The following is a 24599-nucleotide window of genomic DNA, read 5'->3' as shown; positions in this document are numbered from 1 at the left end:
TAAGTCAAGGATTTTAAGTTTGACACACAAAGAAAATAGTGTAGCCATTTAAGGATAAAACTTTTCACAAGTATTCTGTTGTATTTAAGTAAAGGAAAAACACTAAAATCTTGGTTTTCAACTTGGTCTTTCTCATTCCAAGTGTTGCAGGTTTCTTTTTAAAATTGTAACTCTAGGTAGATAAGGTAGTTTTTGCTTATGTACATTTTTTAAATCTTTTAAAAACTTTTTCTAATCAATAATTTTTTTTTCTTCTTCCCAACTTTCCGAGGACAGGGGTTGGGGTAGATAAAACCATAATTAAAAATATGAAATAGAAAAAATGAATAGTCAACCAAAACATTTTCATATTGACCATGTCTCATTTTGCCTATTTAGCCTATCACTTCTCTGTCAGAAGGTGTATAGCATTCTTTTTTTTTGCAAGGCAAATGGGGTCAAGTGACTTGCCCAAGGCCATATAACTAGGTAATTATTAAGTGTCTGAGGCCGGATTTGAACTCGGGTACTCCTGACTCCGGGGCGGTGTTCTATTCAATATGCCACCTAGCCATTTGCCCTGTAACATTCTTAATAGTCAATCCTCTAGAATCATAGTTGATGAGTTGATAAGAGTTCTTTAGTGTTTCAAAATTGTTAGTTTTTATAATATTGCTACTATAGTATAAGTTATTCCTCTGATTCTTCTCATTTGACTCTGTCAGTACATATAGGTCATTCCAGGTTTTTTTGAAACTGCCTTTCATCATTCCTTTAGCATAGTAATGTTCCATTCCATTCATTCATATACCATAAATTTATCTAGCCATTCTCCAACTGTTAAATTTCCCTTTATTTCCAGTTCTTTGCCACCACAAAAGGAAAAACTACTCTAAATATTTTTGTATGTAGAGGACTGATAGAAATACCCTTTGTATAAGAAAAATTGGGACATTTTATTTACAATCACACAATTATTGGATATAAATTCTTTTAGGGTAGGTTGTTCCTTTTATTGGGGGGGGGGGTCTTTGTGTCTTCCCAGCTTCTACTCCAGGGTCTTGTTCAGCACAGGTACTTAATAAGCTTGTTGAATTGAGTTGTAAGTTAGTCTCTCTGACGTTTTCTGATGTCCTTGCATTTCACTTTGCATCATGTATATAATTCTTGTTGTAATCATATTGTCCAAATATGATTAAGTATGATTTAAGTGATCTTGTTACATGTGACCAGGTCATTTGGAGTTAAACATAGACTTTTGTTTTACCACTTTTAGCATGAATGTATTCCTTGGGACCACCGTCAACTTTCCTCTTTTTGTATAGCTTAGATGCAGCATTTAAATCTTTTTGCCTATCAGTAGTAACAAAGTCATCCTTCAGTGCAGTTTTCTTCATAGTTGTTATATATTAAAAGATGTAAGTGTATATATGTATAATATATACATTATATATAATGTATATGTTATACACACATTTTCCCAAGATAAAGAAACTCTTCAGAGTATTCAGATTTTAGGACTTCATACTTTAATGTTGAAAGAAAAGTAGCTATAAAATATGTGTTTGTATTTTCTTTCAGTTTATATTTATTTGGTTTGACAATTCTACATTTTTTATTTTTGTCATATGTAATAAAGCTTTCAGCTGAAGCAAAGAAAATGGCATAAGGCAATAAATTGCATATGAGAAAAATTACGAATAGGAAATTAATAGAATTTTAGTATTTGAGGATCTGTTAGGTTAGGTGGGTCAGTGCAGCTAGTAACAGATAAAAAAGATACTTGAATCTTATCCCACTGCTTTTCCCCTTTAACACATTGCCCCCTCGGATTTTAAACCCTGAGAATTTTAAAGATCTTGTGTTGTGAAATATGAACTTTAATGTTAACAAAAAAGAAAGTTCTGAGTATATCCCTCTTTCAGTACTTTTATAAGTCTTCATTAAAAGTAGAGTAGGTCAAACTTATCTCAGAGTTTTTAACTTTTAAAGGTATTGGACAGTAGGATTTCAATTACTAAAAGTAATTAAATGCAAATTTAAAGAGGCTGGCTTATGATTTACTTTTATGCCATTTAAAACTCATGAGTTAATGTTTTTGTATAGCCATATATCATTATATCATACTGCATTTATTACATATCATATCAGCATATTATTATAGCATATCTCCTTTTAAAACTTCTGTAAATCATAAAGGGAATGACAAGTTTAAATATTCTTTCCCAATGTTTCTTTCATCTACCATGCAGAATTTTGAATTTTGAATTTTTTTGAATTTTACAATCCCCCCCAATCTTGCTTCCCTCCTCCCACCCCCCACAGTCTGATAGTCTTTACATTATTCCCATGCTTTACAGCGATCAAAATTAAATGTGTTGAGAGAAAAATCATATCCTTAAGGAAAAAATAAAATATGTGAGATAGCAAACTTACATAATACATAAGATAACCTTTTTTTTTTTAGATTAAAGGTGATAGTCTTTGTTTAAACTCCACAATTCTTTCTTTGGATAGATATGGTATTCTCTTTTTCAGATACACTAAAATTGTCCCTGATTATTGCATTGATGGAATGAGCAAGTCCATTAAGATTGATCATCAACCCCATGATGCTGTTAGGGTGTACAATGTTCTTCTGGTTCTGCTCATCTCGTTCAGCATCAGTTTATGCAAATCTTTCCAGGTTTCTCTGAATTCCCATCCCTCTTGGTTTTTAATAAAACACTAGGGTTCCTACAATGTAGGATTTTGATAAGGAATAGGCATATTTGTTTTCTTTCCATCCTGTCTGCCCTCCTTTCCCCCCCTCTATCTTTGCCCTTTATGAATTTGTTCTACATGCTTTCCTTGGGAACCTAGGGCTTCTCCTATGATATAGAACCAGAGCCTACCATGACATGTTAAATTTCTTTTCTTTCTTCTCTCCTTGCATGCCCTACATTCCCTCAGTTATCTTATCACTGCAATGAACTTTCCTCTTCGAATGCTAATTTTAAATTTATCTGCCTTCTATCTTATCCTGCTAGGACCAGATTCTATATATCTTATAAGGCAGCATGATTGTTTTAATAGGCATCAGTGGGAAACTATATGTGAATGTTAGTCATGGAATAACAAAAATTAAAATTAAAAATTAAATTTAAAAAAGTTAAAAATAAATGTAGGCTATCCAGAGTACAGTGAAGCAGGTGTATTTTGACTAAGCAGTGATGAATGCTTATTTCTTCAAAGAAGAAATGACATAAAGCAATAGTATCATATTCAAATAGAACCATTAAATTGTCTTTAAGGATCTCTATGGGCTTCATGTTGATTTAGAAAGTCACATGTTTATATTAATCTATTTTACTGTATTTTTATTTTATTAATATTTCCCAATTATTCTAGTTTGGGCTGCACTTGGGGGTATTGTAGGCCACATGCCATCCAAGGAGCATGTGCTTGATATTTCTGGTATAAAGGATGCCATCAGAAAGGTATATGAATTGAAACTGAGGTTGGAATGTAGTCATATAGCAAGAATGAGAGAAGTGTTGCTAGGAGATCTAAGATAAAAAGAAAGGTTCCATAATTCACCAAGATATTCATAGCAGTTCTTTGTGGTAGTGATAGAGAATCAGAAAAAAGGTAGATTCTGCCCATCATTTGAAAAATGGCTAAATAAATTGTGAGACATGAATGTACTTACATACTTGCCTTAGGAAATGATAAACATGAAGGATTCATAGAAGCATGGTAAGATTTTTATGAGTTGATGTTATGAGTGATGTCAATACAAAACAAGTACATGACTACTAAAAAACTGTAAAAAGATAAGGTCCGCAAAATTAAATGGAAAACCACATGTAGTAATAACCAGGCATAATTCTGAAGAAGAGATAAGAAAAATACCATTCTTTAGAGCAAGCAGTGGAGTGTGGTATAGATGTAGAGTCTACACTATTGAACACTGAATAGAAATGTTACAGAGTCAGATAATATTTTGGATATTTTTGCTCAGCTGCTTTCCCCCCCCCCCCCCCAATCTTTAACATAAATGTGGCTTTCTGTGTAGGATAGGTCGAAGAGAGGTTTTTGGAACTGAAAGTGATGGCTAAAAAAAATAAGAATAAAATTTAATTTTTTAAAATTTTTATTTAATGCATTGGGGTTAAGTGACTTGCCCAAAGTCACACAGCTAGGCAGTTCTTAAGTGTCTGAGGCTGGATTTGAACTCAGGTACTCCTGACTCCAGGGCTGGTGTTCTATCCACTGGATCACCTAACTGTCCCAAGAATAAAATTAAAACAAAAAGAACAACAAATTTTATGATAAAAGATCACTAGAGATTAGCTAGATGGCCCCACTGGTAGGGAGCCAAAGGAAAACTTCTAACATGGTGGGCGAATCCCATATTCATAAATTTTTGGAAGGACAGAAACAATAGCTTAAAGGGTATGAATGGGTTGCCATCTACCCTGTTGGAAGTAATAATCCACAATGACAAGATCATAGCTGTGTCAAGATATTGAAATAGGGAAAAGGATAGAAAGTTCCCTTAATCTCATCCCATTTAACATTAACTTCCTGAAGGAAATCCCCCCTATCTTTTGCTATCCAGCCCAAAAGAGGATCCTTGCATGTCTAGGAAAGGTGTGAGCCAGGGCCTTGATAGTAAAGGTAAAATGGGGGGAATTTCTCATCAATTATACTGTCTTGGTGGTCACCTATTCTTCATGGTTAGATATTCTAAGAGCTTGATTTGGAATAAAATATGTGCATCTTGTTTAATAGTGTTGAATGCTGCTGTCTGCTTTGTAAATAATCCAGGTAAAGAAACAGGTCAGAGGAGTACAAAGAGCATAGAATATAGTACTAGGAGACCTGCCATTCTTATTTATTTTACCTTGACCAGGTTGCTTATCCTCTCTCAACTTCTATTTCATGAAATTTAAAATGAGGTAATAATACTTAGATTTCACACTTCATGGTGTTCTTGTCAGAAAAGCAAACCTATTTTTCTCCTATTACTTATTATTTTTTTAGGTGTGTTTTTGTTTTTGTTTTTGTTTTTTTTTTTGCAAGGCAAATAGGGTTAAGTGGCTTGGCCACGGCCACACAGCTAGGTAATTATTAAGTGTCTGAGGCCAGATTTGAACCCAGGTATTCCTGACTCTATGCCACCTAGCCATCCCTACTTGTTATTATTTATTAGTTTTTAGTGTTTCTTTTCATTAGTAAAATGAAAACAATTGAAGTAGGTTAAATCAGAGATTAGAGTCTTGTTTACATTTTGGATACCTGATTTAACAAACATTTAATTTTTTTTTAAGGTTTTTGCAAGGCAAATGGGGTTAAGTTGCTTGCCCAAGGCCACACAGCTAGGTAATTATTAAGTGTCTGAGATCAGATTTGAACCCAGGTACTCCTGACTCCAAGGCCAGTGCTTTATCCACTACGCCACCTAGCCACCCCTAAACATTTAATTTTCAAGAGCCTGTTTAGAAAGTATTTCTCGGGGTGGCTGGGTTGCCCAGTGGATAGAGCACCAGCCCTGAAGTCAAGGAGTACTACTTGAGTTCAAATCCGGCCTCAGACATTTAATAATTACTTAGCTGTGTGGCCTTGGGAAAGCCACTTAACCCCATTGCCTTGCAAAAAAAAAAAGCCCTAAAAGTGAATAAATGAATGAATGAATGAATGAATAAATAAATAAAAAGAAAGTTTCTTCTCAAGCTCTTAAGCTGGTTTCATGTGAGGAAATAGATTTAAACTATTGATTGTCAAAATGTAGATTTGTTTTTCATTTTTGAAGCCGAAATTTGTTTTGTCTTGAGTGGCTGATGATAACACAGGTCTTTTCTTTAGTTTGTAAGGACTTTGAGGAAAAGTTAGGAGAGTATAATATGGAGGGTGTGAGAAGAAAAGAAGCCAATATAATTAATTTCTGGAGGGACCTAGATAATATTTTTCAGGGCCATTGGTTTGTTTCTGCAAAGGGAATAGTGAAGTTTTCCTTCTTTTATTTGTAGAAATTATTTAACTTGTCCTACCTTTAAGTTGTTTGACTGACTATGGAATTAATTTCCTCCAACCAATAATGGTTAAAAAAATGTTAGGGGTCAGAAAATTCTTTAAAAATAAAAAGGTATGGGACAGCTAGGTGGCACAGTGGATAGAGCACTGGCCTGGAGTCAGGAGTACCTGAGTTCAAATCCAGCCTCAGATACTTAATTACCTAGCTGTATGGCCTTGGGCAAGCCATTTAATAACCCCATTTGCCTTGCAAAAAACCTAAAAAAAAAAATTTAAAAGAAATAAAAATGTGTTAAAATGCACTAAAAACTCATACTTTCCAAAGTTAATTGTTTCTCAAACCTGATTTGTTCTCCTATAATCAAGTAAACAATGAATATTTTTCAAGAACCCTTTAGGGGTTAGACATCCTGATTGGCAGTGGGGATATAGATACAAAAATGTGAACTTGTTCTTCAAACAGAACTTAAAGTCTAACAGGAGAGAGCAAGTGAGGTCATATATAAGTATATATCAAACACATAAAATATAAATAAAAATAATTAAAAGTAGTTATATATAAAGAAGTTTTGGAGGAAGGACCCTAGCAATTACTTAAACTACATCTTGAAGGAAGAGAGGATCTGAAATGAGGAGAGTCCTCTTCAGGCATGGGAATAGCCAATGCAAAGGTACTTCTGTGTTAGATGGAGGAACTGAAAGGTCAGATTGGCTGGTTTGAATCATGTGGAAGGAGGATTAATATGTAACAAAGTTGGAAAGATAGCTTGGAGCCAGATTGTAAAGAGAGATGTAAAAGACAATGAGAGGATTTATATTTGAGTCTGGAGGAAATAGGAAGTTCTGGAGTTTACTGACTTGGAGAATAGATTTATCAGATATACATTTCTTAAAAAAATTCACTGATAGCTATGGGGTAGATGGAGATGGACTGGAGTGGAAAGATCATGAGATCAATTAAAAAGTTATTTGAGTGGTAGCTATGTGAGAGAAGGAGTCAAATGTAAGGGCATTGTGTTTTTTAGTTTTTGCCAGGCAATGGGGTTAAAGTGGCTTGCCCAAAGCCACACTGCTAGATAATTATTAAGTGTCTGAGGCTGGATTTGAACTCAGGTACTCCTGACTCCAGAGCCGGTGCTCTATCCACTGCGCCACCTAGTCTCCCCTTAAAGGCATTGTGAATATAAAAATGGCAGAATTTAACAACTTATACCAAGATAATGAGATATCAAAGAACATTAAAGTTACAAATATGGGAGATTGCAAGGGTATTGATTCTGGACAGAAATAAGGAAGTGTTGAAGAGGGCAGAGTTGCAGGGGGAAGATGAACTGTATTTTGGATATATTGAGTCTGAGATATCCCTGGAATATTCAGTATGAAACAAGCTCCAAGGAGGTATTTGAGCTGGATATGTATACATCTGAAAGATATCCTCATAGAGATGATAATTAAATCTATGGGAGCTGAAAAGGTCACCAGATGGAAGAGTATCAGGAGCAAAGAAGAGGGTCAAGTACAGAGCTTGGCATAAACCTCCTATTGGGGGGGATGCAATACCGATGATGATTCAGCAAAGTATAATGAGAAGGGATAGACAGGTAGTAAGAGAAGCAAGAGAAAATATAGTCATGAAAACCCAGAGTAAGGAAAGAAGCATTTTTAATAACATTTTGGTAGACTCTATGCTAAGTGCTTTTTTTTTTTAAATCTCCACAACAGACTTGAGAGGTAGCTACTATTCTTATCATCGTTTTACAGTTGGGTAAACTGAAGCAAAAGAAAAAGTTAAGTGCCATGCACAGGATCTCACAGCTAGGTGTCTTCGATTTCAACTCCAGAACTAGCCTTCTGTCCACTGTATCACCAGCTAAACTTAACAGCATCCAGGAAGAGAGGAGGGTTACAGTGTCATTTGCAGAAGAGAGATTAAGAAGAATGAGGACTGAGAAAAGACCGTCAAATTAGTAATTAAGAATTAATTGATAATTTTAAAGAGAGCAGTTTTGATTGAAAGCTAGAATTCTGTCCAAAACTATACAGAATTAAGAGACCTAGAGGAAAGAAGTGGAGGCGGCAAAAGTATAGACCATTTTTTCCCCTAGGAATTTGGTTGAAAGCTAGAATTCTATCTAAAACTAGACAGAATTAAGAGACCTAGAGGAAAGAAGTGGAAGCAGCAAAAGTATAGAACATTTTTTCCCCCTAGGAATTTGGTTGAGAAAGGAGGATAGCTTGAAGAGATGGAGGGGTCTGCAGGTGATTTTTTTTAAGGATAAGGAAGACTTGGGTCTGTTTGAAGGCAATATAGAAAGAATCGTAACTTGGGAGAAGTTGAAGATAAGAGGAAATGTGTTGGTTGAGGTTGCCATTTCCTGAAAAACAGGAAGCTTTGAGATCAAAGGTATATGTAATTAAATTGTTCTTGGCAAGCAGGGCCACTTACTGTTTGAGTTTGGGGTGGGGGAGATGAGAGAAGGGATTAGGAGATGAAGAGAAAGAGATAAGAGGGAGTTTATGTAGAGTGTTGTTAATTTTCTCAGTTTTATGTAACCAAGACTTAATTTTCTCAGTTAAGTAATTTTTTAGTTGATTAAACTAGGGATAGGTAGATTAGTGGAATGCTTGAGGAGAGTAAGAGGAAGTTTCTTTGGAGAATGAGAGAGAACTAATTAAGAAGTAATAGAAAGAAGGGAATGAATGTAAGTGCCAATTATGTTCAAAGATTGTATTAAGTACAAATATTAGCCCATTTGATGCTCATATCACTGGGAGGTAAGTGCCATTAAGATTTCCATTTTATAGTTGAGGAAACAAAGCAGATACAGATTAAATGAGTTGCTTAGGGTCACACACACAGTGTCTTAAATTGATCCCAGGTCTTGTGCTCTGGAGGGCTACCCCGCTCTTGCTGAATAAAAAAGATTACCTTGCTGCAATGAGAACCTCCTTGAGGATGAATGACTCTAAGAATAGACATAAGAATTGCAGTCTTCCCCTGTAGAAAACCTTGAATGCTAACCAAAAGTTATAAATGACTATTACCTTTTATAATTGATGTTTTGTATTTTTGGTCACTTCCAGGAACTAAGAGAAATACATAACAAGCAACAGCTCCAAAAACAAAAGAATTTAGAGGCAGAAAGGTTGAAACAGAAAGAAAAAGAGAGGAAAACAATAGAATTAGAAAAGCAAAAAGAGGAAATCCAAAGGTAAGTTTTTTCTGTTTATTGTGGGTTGTTGTGAATGAAAGAGATTTAATACATTCAGTATTTCTCACCTAGACCTTTCCATGTAATTCCAGTATTAAAAAAAAAAGCTACCTGCTTTAGCTTCTGGGTGAATAAAAGTCTTTGCATGCCAATAGCTCCTATATTTTTGAGTTGGTTCCCAGAACTCTCTAGTCCCATTGCTGTGAAAATGGTTGGTTTGCTCCTTTTTACAAGAACCAAAATATGTTTCCTGTTCACAGCTTTTCAATAATGGCAACAATCAGGAAAACCAAGAAGAATCAAAGTACTATGATGTGCTTCTTTTCAGCTGCTTCTCCAGGAGAACTCACACATTGTGTCATTCTAACCCTTCATTTCTTTTTCTTCCTATAGCAAATACAGACTTGAATGCAAAAAAGAGAAAAGTGGCCACAGCTGCTTATAGTACAAATTGCAACCACCCATATATAGACACACTTTTTCCTTGTTTCTTTTTGTTTGAGTATGCTTTACAGCTAAGCAAAAGAACTTAATGCCCTTTTAAGTTTAAGGAAAACTTGATCAAGTTGATTTTGAATGTCTGAACAGAAGGAATGCTTAAGAAAAGGCTTGTCAGGACATAATCAAAGGGATTAATCAATCAAAGCATTTATCAGATACTTTATTTAGCCCTGGGGTCATGCATTGATCCACCCCTTAGGTCTCTTTGGACTCTTGTGTATTTCAGTTGGGCACTGGAAAGAGGAAAGGAAAAAAAAAGACTCAAATCTTTGGATTATATATGATTAGAACAAAATGATATCTATTGAAGAGGTTTCCACTGATGTCCTTATTTTTTAAGAACTTAAATTCTTATTAATTCTTATTTCTCAGTAATTCTTTTTAACATAAGATTGAAGTGTTCCCTAAACTTAATATTTTTAAACTCCAACTCTTCTTGCCTCTTAAATCACCTCTTACTGACTTTTCCTATTTCTGCAACTAGTCTACACAAGCATCCCCAGAGTCATGTTTGAGTCCTTCCTTTCCATATGTATGGCCCCCTGCTATTATTATTAAAAAAGATTCTTGCTCTTTTGTGGATAAGTGATTGTTTGCAGTTTTTTTTGGTAAGTGAAGTGTTTCACTATGTGAAGTTCTTTGTAAGTTTTTAAATGTTTTATAAGTATTGTTATTGCAATAAGAATAATTAGTGTATTCTTGCTTTGGTGGCTGGTGCCATGAACTGATGGAGGGAACATTTTTGCACTTTTACATGGAAAAGTTGGGAGGAGAAGTCTCCAATTTCTTTGCTGTAGTTTCTGATGAAGAGATGACTTTTATTCAAGATCAACACCTTGTACATGTGATTTTGATTTCATTTCTTCCCATTAGCTTCCTCCTCCTCCAGCTTTCCCTTCCCCTCTTCTCTGAGTCCTTACCTACTGCCTACAAAAATGCTCAGGTCTCCTATTTAAAAAACAAATAAAACCAAAAAATCCATTAACACTACCATCTTCTATAGCTGTCATCATTTATCAGTCAAGCTCCTAGGAAAAAAGATTTCTTGAAAAAGATAACTCTCCAAAGTGAACAGTGATCATTTTCCATATCTGATGGTGTTTTCTCAGTCCTCATCCTTCTTGACCAGTTGCTTCAGTATATATTTGACATAGTTGACCATATTTTCCTCTTGGATACTCTCTTAATACTGAGTTTTGGTGACCTGTTCACTCTTAATTATCCTCTTACATGTTGGATTGATCCCTCTCAATTTTGTTTGATGATTCATTATCTATATCATGTCCCCTAATTAGAGAGTGTTCACCAAGTTTCTGTCCTGGGTCACTTCTTCTATTCTCTCTAAATATTTTCTATGACCTTATCAGCTCCTTTTGGTTTAATTATAAACTATGCAGGTAACTTATATGTATATATTGTGCATATAATATGCATATTAATATAGACATATACATATACACACTTCAGAACCAAACTCTCACATGATGCCTAGTCATGTATTTCCAACTTCAAATAGTCAGTAGATCAGTGCTATATTTATTATCTTTCCCTTACCTATTTCTATTAAGAGTATCCTTCTAGTCACCCAGGTTTGCAATTTTGGTACTGTTATTTTTTCTTTACTCTCCCTCATTGTATTTGTCCAGTTTAGTTGCCAAGAACAACTTTTCTGTCCCCTGCCCAGCTGAGTCTGTTTTTCTGTCTCTTTGTGTTTTTCTGTCTCTGTTTCAGACTTTTTTTTTTTTGCAAGGCAGTGGGGTTAAGTGGCTTTCCAAGGCCATACAGCTAGTTAATTATTAAGTGTCTGAGGCTGGATTTGAACTCAGATACTCCTGACTCCAGGGCTGGTGCTCTATCCACTGCGCCACCTAGCTGCCCCCAGACTTTCTTTCAATCTGTCCTCTTCTCTCTGCTTACATGACAACTGTAGACCTTGAACTCCTGAGAGTGATGGGGTACCACTGGATTTATTGAAAGAGGAAGGAGGATAACATGGTCAGATCTACATTTTAGGAAGATTAGTTCAATAACTGAATGAAATATGAGCTGGAGCCGAGATAGACTTGAGTCAAGGAGACTGATTAGACCAACACTATTGTTATGGTACAAGTGTGAGATGATCAAGTGATACCCTACGATGATGATGATGATGATGATGGCAATGCTAGAGGAAAGAACAGGCACATATGAGATACGTTTCGAAGGAGTAATCAATAGGACTTGGCAACTGATTGGATATAAGGAATAAAAGTGAGGAGTGGAAAATGACACTTACGTTGTGAACCTGGGTGACTAGGAGGTCATAGATATTCTCAGAAGAAATAGGGAAATTAGGAAGAGGAGAATGTTTTGTGGGAAATATGATGAACTTATTTTCGGATATATTAAGTTCAAGATGTCTCAGGGACCTCCAGATGCCCAATGGGCAACTAGAGATTTGAACCTAGAGACTTTGACTGGATAAATTTATCTGAAAATTGTCTGCATAGATGATAATTAAATATGAGAGAGAGAGAGAGAGAGAGAGAGAGAGAGTGCCGTGTCATGGTAACCTAGAGAAAAGAGAGTATTAAGGAGAAGTAGGTGATTAGCAGTGTCAAAAGTTACAGAGAGGTCCAAAAGAAAGAGTCTGAGAACAGGCAAGTAAGAGAACATTGGTAATTTCAGTTAAAGGATTAGATCAGAAGCTAGATTGCAGAGATTTATGGAGACTTAGAGAAAAGAAGTAGAGGCACCAATTAGAAAATTTAATCACACAAAAAAATAAAAATATGATAGTTAACAGGGTTGGATAAATCAAGTGAGGTTTTTTTGAGGATGAGGGATACATAGATATAACCATAGACAACAGGAAAGCAACTAGTAGAGAGAGAGTAGGGATGATAGAGAAATCAATCTCTTGGAGAAGACAGATTAAATGAGATCATTTTGTGTATGTAGATGGGCTTGCCTTGACAAGGAGAAAGAATACTTCTTCATCTGAGAAGTGAAGAGGAGGTCAAAAGAGGGAGGTAGTGAATGCCTTAGATTTTTTTGTTTGTTTTGCTTCGTTTTAGACATTTGAGGAGGAAAGGAAAACTATTAGGACCATAAAAATTTTAGGAAGAAAGATGAGTTTCCTTAGAGTTTCTGTGTGACTTTAAAAGGTTTATAGATAATGTTAATTGGATAATAAATATGTATTAAATGAATTTTAAGGGAAGAGAGCTAACTAAATGATGATAGTGGAAGGAGAGCCTGGCAATGACAGTGAGGAACAAAGAGTAATCCAATTCCCGCAACATGACCAGTGAAATAGGAATTTCAATCTATCTTCCACTTAGTTTCCCAAGTGATTGTTTATAAAGTGCACTTCTGATCATGTGACAATATCTGTTTCTTAAAAAAAATTGTTCCTTTCTTTTGCCTTTGGAATAAAATATCAGCTCTTCTGTTCAGTTTCAAAATCACCTCATAAGCCAAAAGTTCATCCTACCTTTTGAAATTAGAAATCTCTCTTTCCCATATTCTGTAGTCCTGCCAAACTAGCCTTCTCTCTATTCTTCACACACTGTACTCAGTCTCCTGTCTCTTGGCTTTGCACTAGGTGACCTGAATGCTTGGAATGCCCTCCTTCTTTCTGTCTGTTCGAGCGCCTTTGTTAGATTTTTCAAAGCTCAGCTTAAGAACCACTTTGCATGGGAAATATATTTTGATTTTTCTCAGCTGCTAGTATCCTCTTTTTCCCACCCACCCTCACCAGATTTGTATTTTATTTATCTTGTATTTATATGTGGCATTGATATATAGGTTATCTCCCCTGATAGACTTTAAGAACAGATGGTGTTTGAGTTTTGTCTGTTTGTCCCCAGAGTTTGCTCCAGAGGCAAATAGAAGTTGAATTTGGTTGATTGATATGTTACTAAGTCTTTCATTTTTCTTTTATCTGTCAAACAAATGAATTTTTACACTTCACTTAAAAAGTTCTTAACTTAAAAACTTAAAATATACTTGTGTGTGTGTGTGTGTGTGTGTGTGTGTGTGTGTGTGTGTGTGTGATTGAGTTCTTTAATTTCATTTGTATGTTGTACTTAGTATAGAAAAGGTTAAGCTTTCTCATCTGCAAGTTACATTTGAGATGGGAGATTGGAAAAGGCAACCAGTCCCTAAAGGCTTTAATATGTATTATTATAAGGTCATATATTGTACATCATTCTTATTATTTACTAAATTCCAATGGGGCAATTAAAATAAGTTAGATAATTGGCTATTAATTATGCCATTTTGTAAGTAAATATAACAATTTAAATTGTTATATTTACCTTCCTCTTTTCCCCTTTTCTTCATCTCCAAAATTTAAAACTTTAGGCTTACTTTGTAAATATATTCAGAATTGGACTGTTGTATTTTGGGTTCTTCTCATGGTAATTCTTTGAGCAATTCAAGTATGAAAAATGGTGAAAGGGAAGTTCTGTGTATTTTGATTTAGAGAATAAATCATAGAACTGTTTTCATTATACACACCTGGTAGTTTCCTTACATAGTAAAAAATTTATGATATGAGAGAAAAATATCTTCAAATATTTCTTCCTTTAAGTTTCTGTAACTATCTTGATTTTCTCCTCAAAGTTAGCTGAGTGAGGATATTTTGTACATGAAAGTCAATTGAGAAAGCTGACACTATGCCTTTGTATTTCTCAAGAAACAGCTTATTGTTATTGAATGTTCCATCGACAAAACTCTTATTTTGAAAAAATTACCAGTTATTATTATAACTATAATTTATATTGCGCCTAAGATTTATAAAGCCTTTATATTATCTCATTTGATCTGTGAGCTGGGTACTATTGATATGATTCTATTTTATAGAGGAAGAAACAGGTTTAGAGAAATTAAGATAATACCCAGAATTTTTTTCAGTTACCACATTAATTCTTATTGGTGACACTAATCAGTGACACTCATTTAATTTGTTTTTTTAAAAAATTAATCATTGGCAGATATCCACAAGATAAGCAGTGGCTTGACCGAGTTCAACAGGATGAAGGGTATCAACGGCCAAAAAAACTCCATGATGAAGAGAAACTAAGGGAAGAACCCGTCAAGAAAAAGGACAGCGAGGAAAGAGGCAAACAGGAAATGAAAGATAAACTGAATAAACTTTTTCAACAACACCACGAACCAGCTAGGCCTACTCTCCAAACACCCAGTTCATCTACAGGTATGGTAGAAAAGAATGTGGATGAAATAGTTTTAGAAAAGTGTATCCTTTCTTGACCCAATAAGCATTATTTCATTAATCATAATCTATCTCTATCTGATACACATACAAAAGAAAACTTTAATCTCTCCTCTGGTCAGCACAACCAATATAAATGAAAGGCTATAATTTTGAATAAGTAAGTGTATGCCATTGCCTTCTCATTTAAAATCATTATTTTAATGGGCTCAAACTGTTTCTTTAAAAATAATGCTTTATGGATACCTTGGGGGGAAAATCACCTTCATTTCACAATACTCACTTTACTATATAGTACCCTCCCTTGTTAAAGAGAAGGTACAATTAAGCAAATTTAAAAGAGCATGATGATCTTTTCCTCCATCTATAGTATGTCACCTGGCTCTAGCGATGAAGAGGGTTTAACAAAAGTGGTATGAAACGTTATCAAACCAATCCCCCTTCATCTTGCCACTGTTTTCTATGGAACTTCTTGATGTTCTGCTGACCCTTTAGAATGTAATGTCTTCTAGGAATTGTATAACTCTTTCAGCAGCAGAAAATACCACTTTTTCTCCATACACACAATTTATGACTTTCATTACATCTGGTCTCAAAATTACTTACAGACTTTACCATTTGAAAAGTCTGCTGGCTTTTTTGACCTGCATGGGATCTTAATAATTTGGGGGGGCTAGAGGGGAGATTTTTTTGAAAAGAAAGGTAAAAGAAGACTGTTTAAAGAAATAAAAAATAAACAATGGTTAGTGGCACTATGCCCTGCATATGAATTGTTATATAAAGGTTCATTAAATTGAAATAGGGTAACCTTGGTAAGAACTCTTTTTTTGAGATTGGACTGAGCTGGGGTGGCTAGGTGGTGCAGTGAATAGACTTGCCCTGGTGTCAGGAGTACCTGAGTTCAAATTCATCCTCAAGACACTTATTACCTAGCTGTGTGGCCTTGGGCAAGCCACTTAACCCCATTTGCCTTGCAAAAAGCTTTAAAAAAAGAAAAAAAGAAGAGATTGGACTGAGCCTCTATATCATCAGAAAAATGTTTTGTAAATATTTTTCTTTTTTTTTTTTTAGCAAGGCAATGGGGTTAAGTGACTTGCCCAAGATCACATAGTGAGGCAATTATTAAGTGTCTAAGGGCTTGGATTTGAACTCAGGTCCTCCTGACTCCAGGGCCAGTGCTTTATCCACTGTGCCACCTAGCTGCCCCAAATCTGAAGAATTTTTTAAAGAGATGGTATAACCTTGTGTAGTTTTTAGTTAACCACTTGCCCTTGGGGAAAAAAAATCATGCTTTCCCTTTGCTGTTTTTAAAGAACTTGGATTTTTATCATTGTTACTGATCTTTTTCCTGGGGGTGGGGTGGAGTGCGCAAGGAACCACTTAACTTTATTGTATCCTGGTTTCTTTAGTTATAAAAATTTGTCCTTATAATAACAAGAAAAATGTCCCCAAATTTATAACAGTACTGAACCCATTGAAAATTAATATCATCTTCACACCTCACTGATGAATTTTCTCCTTAGCTGAATTAAGTTTTCATCTACAGCCTAACAACTTCATTCCATTCAATATTTGCACGCTATGAAAGTCCAAGCTTTTTGGAGCAAAGGAAAGTGATAGCAAGGTGAACCTATTTTTAATATTTAGATAATGAAATTGCTTGGCAAATTTGAAAGTATTATAAAAAAGTGACCTCTGATTCTTATTCTTCCTCCCCTATTTCCTTTTTCCTTTTTTTTCCTTCTTCCTTTTTTCTGTTTTTCTTTTCTCTCAAAGAGGAAGCAAACTTTTTTCCATCCAAAAACTGGAACTTAACTATCAGTGTGATGAAATGCTGATAGCAAGTTTGATTCATCTTGTCATTCAATATGTATTTTATATATTTCCCAAGTCAGCTTTGATGTTTCAGGAATATTAAGGGAGATTCGAGGGAAGATTTTTATTATTACCTCCTTTGCTTTTTGTTATTACTTCATTATTTAATATGATGGGTTTTGTTGTTTGTGTGTTTGTGTGTGTGTGTGTGTGTGTGTGTGTGTGTTTGTGTGTGTGTGTGTATGTCTCCTTTCCCTTGTCTTTATAAACAGAAAAAGGCCCACTTGCTATTTCTACTCAAGAGGATGTAAAGGTAGTGTATTATCGGGCACTGTACCCTTTTGAATCAAGGAGCCATGACGAAATCACCATCCAGCCTGGGGACATAGTCATGGTAAGAAAAAATTTAAGGAGAATTTGTTTCTGTTGACAACATCCTCTGCTTTGTACTTTCCTTCACAGTCATTTGTATATATAGGCAGGTCTTTAAAGTTTTCTTTTTTAAATCCAGGGTTCACTGGATTGTTAATGAGTTTTCAAATTTGAATAGCATGTTTTGCTTTTCTTTTCCATATGACATTCTGAAACTCTAGTCTTACTAACACTTTAAAATAGTCACTATATGGAAAATGCTACATCTAAATAATTAGCAACATCAAAGTCTTTCTGGGTGAATTTTAGGCTCTTGAGAAGTTTCATTGTTTCCAGTTGTAACTTTGGTAGGTGTGAGTGAAAACAATTTATTGCTTCTTTTTGAAACTGCAAAGTCTATTGAAAATTTAAATTATGTAAGATTGTTGAATTCAGTATTTAGCCTGTATTGTCACACCCTGCTTAAATCATTACCCCTCAAAAAGCAATTCTGACATTTTTGTTCTTCTTTCCTTCCTTAGTTTCTTTAAAATTACAATTTCTAGTCATATGGTTCTGACAGGAAGGAATGTGTATACTAGACTTCCAAATTCAAGGAACTAAATAAAACAATAGGTTGTTACCAAATGCTTTTTTTTTAAAGAATATAAAACAAGCAGTTCCAAAAATGTACTGTTAGCAAAACCACAAACTACTAAAGAAATGTTCACAAAATAAAAATTGTTCGTAGTTTGTTTTTTCTGTTTGCTTTACTATCTCTATATTCATTCTGCATTTTGAAGTAACTTTATTTTCTGCCTTCCACATACTTTAATCAGCTATAAGGAAGATGTGCACAAATTCTTAAGAGGAAGGATGTTATTTAAATCTAGTCATTTGCATGCAAATATGCAATTAAGAATAAGTACCTTTATAGTTCTTTTATGGGAGAAAAATATATGCAGAAAGAATCTATAAGGAATATGTGAGAAAACAATATTCATTCTTCTATTCCTTTTTTCTCATTTTCTGATGGCTGTTTTGTTGCCAGTTCCTTAGTCCCAAAATAGAGACATCAGAGTGCTCCTAGAAGTTCCACATCCTTAAATCAAAGAAATATACAAAGCATACTCTTCCCAGTGTTGGTTTTATTTAACACTTCCCTCAAGTTCAAGATAGAGTTATTCCCATTAATATGGGGGGGGGGGTAAGACAGGAGCAGGCTGTATTTGTGAAAATTTATGTCAGACTTAACAAGTGTCATGCTTGCTTCTCCAGATTCTTCACATTGGGCAATTTCCCAAACTTTGTTAATTCAAATTGTTTTTGAATGCAAAATATGGTATGTTAAAACATATTAATAAGTAAATTAGAAGGCAATTATTTCAGAAACTAAAGTCTAAAACTCAGTGATTACATTTGAGCAACAGAATGGATAATGATTTGCATTTTCCTTGTTGTATCTTATATCTCATAGCCTCTTGAAAATAACCTGAGTAACCCTTAAATTTAACCATGAAGGGTTAAAAAGTTATTCCTTTTGTGAAGTCCATTTCACTTGATATAACAGTAAAAAAGTATTCAATTATCTAAATGTTATTATAAAAGTTGCTAAATATTTCTTATTGTTCATGCCTTACAGAGCAGGATTTTTCCATTCAGTTTCAATTAAAATTGAAAATTTTTTGTATGTACAAAATCAGTGCCTCTAGAATTAGATGCAGGAATAATAAATTGGGGCTCAATCAATATATAAAGCCCTGACACTAAAATTTAATAACTTTAAAATTTTAAATTTTAAAAATTAATTTTTAACTTTTAATAATTGACAAAATATTTTTAAAAAATAAATACTATTTTAAGAGCCCAAAAGACATTCCCTAGTTTAAAAAATGAATAGTAAGTTTTAAAAACAGGAAATACACGGAGTAGGGTGCATAGTACAGTGGGTTTAGCAGTGTGGTATAGTGGTAAAAATAAAAGATTAGTGGGGGGGGGTAAGAGGTCATTATTCAGTCATTGCAGATATGTCTGACTCTTCATGACCTCATTTAAGGTTTTCTTGGTAATTTTTTGGTTAGCCATTTCTTTCTTGAGTTCATTTTACAGATGGGGAAACTAAGACAAACAGGTTTAAGTGACTTACCCAAGGTCACACACTGAGCATCTAAGGTCATATTTAAACTCAGGAAAGATGAGTCTTTATGCTACTTTGAGCTAGTTATTTGACCTCTCTGGGGTCCACTTCATCTTGAAAAGAAAGAAGTTGGACTAAATGATCTCCAAGATCCTTCCAGCTCTGAATCTGTGACCTTGTGCAGTTCTGTTTGTGATAAACTATTTCTTAGGCCTATCCTTGGAGTCCTTGTAAATGGCTGTGTCTTCTTGAATTCAATAGGAAAACCACACACTTTCTTATATGTAAAGTTTGAATCATGTGATTATAATTTGATTTAGTGTCACTCAATCCACTATACCACAGAGTTGCACATGGAGGCTCAGAGGGCCTGGATTCAAATGTCATTTCTGCTATTTACCATCTATGTGACCTTGAGCAAGTAATTTCATTTCTTTGGAATGCAATTTCCTCATCTGCAAAATATGGGGGTTGGACTCAGTGACCTGTAAGATCACATCCATTTCTAAATCTGTGATCCTTATAAGGAAGAGTGCTCCAGATCAATAACCATACAAACAATTCACATTAAAACAACTCTGACTTTTAACTTCACACTACTTACTACCTACCCACTAGACTGCAGCAGTGGCAAAAGATAAAAATAATGTCTGTTGGGAGAGCAGTGAATTGGTCTACTCTTATAGAAAAAAAGTTTGTAAATGTGCGATAAATTTCTACACACTGTTTAGAACACCTGAGATCAAAGTCAAAAAGTGATTTCCATAATGAGAAAAATATTTAGAGCAACATTTTTTTGTAGTAGCAAAGATCTAGAAATGAACTAGTTTCCCATAGATTAAACAGTGGCTCAACAGAATATAGTATGTGAATGTAATGAAATAGTAATGCTTCATAAAGAAATGATGAATATGAAAAGCAGAGTCCTACCATGGCAAATTTGGAGTCAGCAGACTTGAGTTCAAATTCCTTCTCTGACACTACTTAGGCTACTTTGAGCCAGTTATTTGATCTCTCTGGGGGTCTGCTTCTTCATCTTGAAAAGAAAGAAGTTGGACTAAATGATCTCCAAGATCCTTCCAGCTCTGAATCTGTGACCTTGTGCAGTTCTGTTTGTGATAAACTATTTCTTAGGCCTGTCCTTGGAGTCCTTGTAAGTGGCCATGTCTTCTTGAATTCAATAGGAAAACCACATACTTTCTTATATGTAAAGTTTGAATCATGTGATTATAATTTGATTTAGTTGGTATTTTAAAGCATTCTTTTAAAAGAAAATCACATCTTACCATTGGAAAGTGTATATAAGGAATATACAGTCCTTTGTAATTCCTCTTGGTGTTCAACAGTTGCCTAGCTTATGTTATTTCAAGTTTATACTTTTATTTTTTTGGTTATTTTTTCAATCATAAAGGATGTAAAAAAAAATCCCAGGCTGATATTAAATCTTGGGCCCCAATCCCCATAATTTAATTGACCATTTAACTACCAGTTTCATTAGATTCAGTTTAACAATAAACATGATGATAATCATAGTTTAAATATACTGGTAAGAACAAAAGATTTCTTGAATCATATTGTAATATTGCCTTACTTTCAAATCTTTGCTTTCCTGGTGGAGGTTAAAGGGGAATGGGTAAGTGCTCTCAGGAAGTCTGTATTTTCTTAAATGTATTTTTATCATTTTTAACTCTTGTGTCCAAAACATATTTTTGTCTGTCTTGGAAAGAAAAATATGTTCCTGAGTTTGTTTATCAAGTTGTGAATTTTTTTTAAATGATGCAAATTATTTTGTTCTTAGTGCAAAATGCATTTATTTAAAAAGTACACAGTTTCATGTAAAATCCTGTTTCTTTCCTTTCTACATTATGGAAATGCTCATTTATTTAATATTAAATATAGCAGAAAAATAAAATTCTTAAAAAAGAGAGATCATTAGTAGCTTTGGAGAAAGTTATTTCAGTTAAGTCATGAAAATGAAAGATTGCAATGATTAAGGAGTACATGAGAGAAAAGGAAATGGATGTAGTGAATGTAGACAGTTTTTTTTTGTTTGTTTTTTCCCCTGGACTTTGGTTGAGAAAGAAAGGAATTATATGGGATAAAAGCTTGAGAGATGGTAAGGTCTAGTAAGGTTAAAGGAAAAGTGGTGAGGAAGTGATGATTAAGTTGTCATCTGTTGAAGAAGATGATATGTGATGACAAAAAGAGCATATGTAGAAAGAGATTGGCCTTTGTAAGGAGAAGAGTTACCTCATGGGTCATAAGGATCAGTGGAGCAAAGAAGGAAAGAGTGTGTCAGAATGTATCTTGACTTAACCCCATTGCCTTGCAAAAACTTAAAAAAAAAGAATGTATCTTGCGATTTGAAAAATGAAGAGGAGAGAAGGAATTCACATCAAATTACCTCAATATTCAGTGATTCTGATCAACTTTTACTAATGGAGAAAGACCAACTCCCTCCTATTGCTATTGTCTATATTCTTATACTCATTCACAATTCAAATTATCCATCCTGACATTCTGAAGTTCTGAAATCATCCTCCATCTTCCTTCTTCGTTCATATTGCTACATTTTTGAATCACTGAAGGCATTTGTGCAACCATGCCAATTGAATCCTCTACAAATTCATATTAAGTAATATCAATTGAAGTATTTTATTCTTACTTGATTTCTCTCCTACCTCCCTTAGCAATTGTTCTGCTTTTCATTCCCTTAATTTCCTTCTAATCCCTGTCTCATCTCCCTCTCCCCTCTCCCAAAATCAGAGCTGTCCCATCTAAAGGGGTATTTAGGGGGCACAGTAGATAGATTTCAGGGCCTAGAATCAAAAAAAACTTGTGTTCACATCCGGCCTCACATTCACTAGCTGTGTGACCCTGAGCACATAGCCTTTTGCCTCAGTTTCCTCATCTGTAAAATGATCTGGAGAAGGAAAAGGCAAGCCACTCCAATACTTTGCCAAGAAAATTCCAAATGGGGTCATGAAAAGTAGGACATGCATGAAACAACTTGAACAACGGCAAAAATCCACCTAAAGTGTGTTCATCTTACTTTATACCTTGAAAAACCTCAACATCTTTACCATTCTCTCTTCCTTTACTCCAGACTCCTTTCTCCTCCAAGAGATTGCCTCATTCACCATTCTTTTTCCCCTCATCTTCAGTCTCTCGCTGTCTACTGAATCCTTTACCTGCTGAATATAAAAAGGCTTAGATCTACCCCTTCTTTAAAAATTTTCATTTAATTCTGCCATCCCCTCAAACTACTATTTTTTATCGCTTCTCTGTTGTACTTACAAAATTACTACTTCTTTTGTTTCACTACCTATTTACTTTTTTACCTCTTACTTTTTGGCTTCCTCATTATTGGAATTCCTCTCTCTAGGATTACTAACTCAATCTTAACAGGGAAATCCAATGGCCTTTTCTCAGCTTTCACCTTTTGATCTAGTTGTAGTTTTTGAAGTATTGACCATACTCTCTTACTCATTATTCTCCTCTCTTGGCTTCCATAGCACTACTATCTTTTGGTTCTTCTACTCCACTGATGCTTCTTCTTAGTCTCCTTTACTATACACAGTTCTGGGCTTTCTTCTTTATATATCCTCTTCAGTTTGTTGACTTTCCTAGCACTTGTTCAATTATTACCTCTATGCAGATGACTGTCTTATCTCTATAGCTAGCTCTAATCTATCTCTAAAGTTTGATTTTACATCACCAATTGTTTTCTAACCATTTTCTTCTAGATGAAATCTGAAATTTAACATGAGGCTGAACCCATTACCTTTTACACTGAACACACTCTGCATCAGAATTTTGCCTGCTTTTTTTTGAGAGTACTACAGTATTTTATAATCACTCAGATTAGACCTCAAGGTTATCCTTCTTCTTTTTCCCCTCATTTTTCTAATCCAGTCAATTACCATATTCTGCTGATTCTGTCTCTCTTTGATTCCTTTTTTACATCCACAGTCTTCTCACTAGTTCAGGCTCTTATCACCTCTCACATGTGTTATTGTAATAGTCAGCCTCTGAACAGCTTTCACTCTCTCCCTTCTCCAATTTCATCTTTGATACAGTTGAAAGAATAATCTCCTTGAAACACTGGTCTGATCATGCCATTTCCTTACTCATAAACCTTTATCATTTTTTTTTTAGGTTTTTTGTTTTTTTGCAAGGCAAATGGGGTTAAGTGGCTTGCCCAAGGCCACACAGCTAGGTAATTATTAAGTGTCTGAGACCGGATTTGAACCCAGGTACTCCTGACTCCAAGGCCGGTGCTTTACCCACTCAGCCACCTAGCCACCCCTTAAACCTTTATCATTTAAGAATGCCACTGTTGAACCAGACTGGATGAGTTGTTCCCAGATTCAACATTTCTTCTCCTGTCTTTTTGTATTTGTATGGTCTTGTCTTCCATCAGGATTCAGCTTAAGAAACCTCCTCTTTAGAGAAACCTTTTTTGCATTCTACCTTTTTGTGCTCCCCCCCCCCCCAGTTATTGTTACTCCCTCTTCAAATTATCAGACATTTTTCTTGTTTGTGTAGTTTATATTGCTTCTCCTCCTGGAAAATGTAAATGCAAGGACAAGAACTATGGTTTTTTACTTTGTAATACAAGGGAGAGGTTTAATACATGATTATTGATGCAGGGGAATGAAGTCTGGGTGGAAGAACAGAGACCATGAGTACAATTATTTTTTCCTGAAATTTGGTGGTGGGGGGAGAGGACAGTAGTTTAAGGAAGTAGTTAGGTCAAAGAAAGTTTGGTAAATGAGAGTTTTGGCTGTGGAGATAAGATTTAAAGGGGCATAAGAGAAAGGATAATTGATGAATGAGGTTAGAGAGAAATTAGAATTGACTAGAATAACAAAGTTATGATTAAATATAGAACAATTTAAGAGGAGAGATTATAATGAAATTTATCAAAGAAACACTTAGGAAATATGGAATGTTGAAATAAAGAAATTGATAATAAGGGAAAAGAACAAACTTGGGGAGGCAAAAATATGTTTGGAAATTTAATTTTTCACTCCTTTTTCTTGTCATTTTGAAAATTATCAACTAAAATTTTTCCATTTGATAGGACAGGTTTTAAAAAACTAAAACAAGAAAAAATGAGGCTGTTGAACATTTTGGGAAAAGTCTCTGAATTATTTTAAAAATGATGTGCCATTTTTTGTTTTTCTTTTTTAAGGTGAATTGTTTGGTGTTTCAGTAATTTCATGCCTTTGGGTGCTAGATAACATTTTCCCCTCATAATTGTAAACTTTGAAAGTATTTTATTTTTCCCTTTATTAGTGTGTAATAAACTTGTCCTGATCCTTTTTGCATGTTTGTGATGTATAAAGTCAGGGTTTATGTTAAA

The 24599-nt window shown here is 34.6% G+C and overlaps 1 protein-coding gene across 10 annotated transcripts in view; it reads left to right on the top strand.

Moving 5' to 3' along the window:
* Positions 1 to 24599, top strand: part of ITSN1 (intersectin 1) — a 322258-nt gene that overhangs the window by 150437 nt on the left and 147222 nt on the right. For all 10 annotated transcript variants that reach the window (XR_012474001.1, XM_074214064.1, XM_074214063.1 and 7 more), the window contains 3 exons: positions 9082 to 9209; positions 14690 to 14910; positions 17016 to 17137. Coding sequence is in view for 9 of the 10 variants with exons in the window: in XM_074214064.1 (XP_074070165.1) it covers positions 9082 to 9209; positions 14690 to 14910; positions 17016 to 17137 (471 nt within the window). In the remaining variant the exon portion in view is untranslated. The remainder of the gene's footprint in view (positions 1 to 9081; positions 9210 to 14689; positions 14911 to 17015; positions 17138 to 24599) is intronic.

This window comes from Macrotis lagotis, chromosome 1 (genome assembly GCF_037893015.1).
Source record: "Macrotis lagotis isolate mMagLag1 chromosome 1, bilby.v1.9.chrom.fasta, whole genome shotgun sequence".
NCBI lineage: Eukaryota > Metazoa > Chordata > Mammalia > Peramelemorphia > Peramelidae > Macrotis > Macrotis lagotis.
Note: the sequence above shows the minus strand (reverse complement) of the source record. Positions and strands in the feature narration are given on the sequence as shown.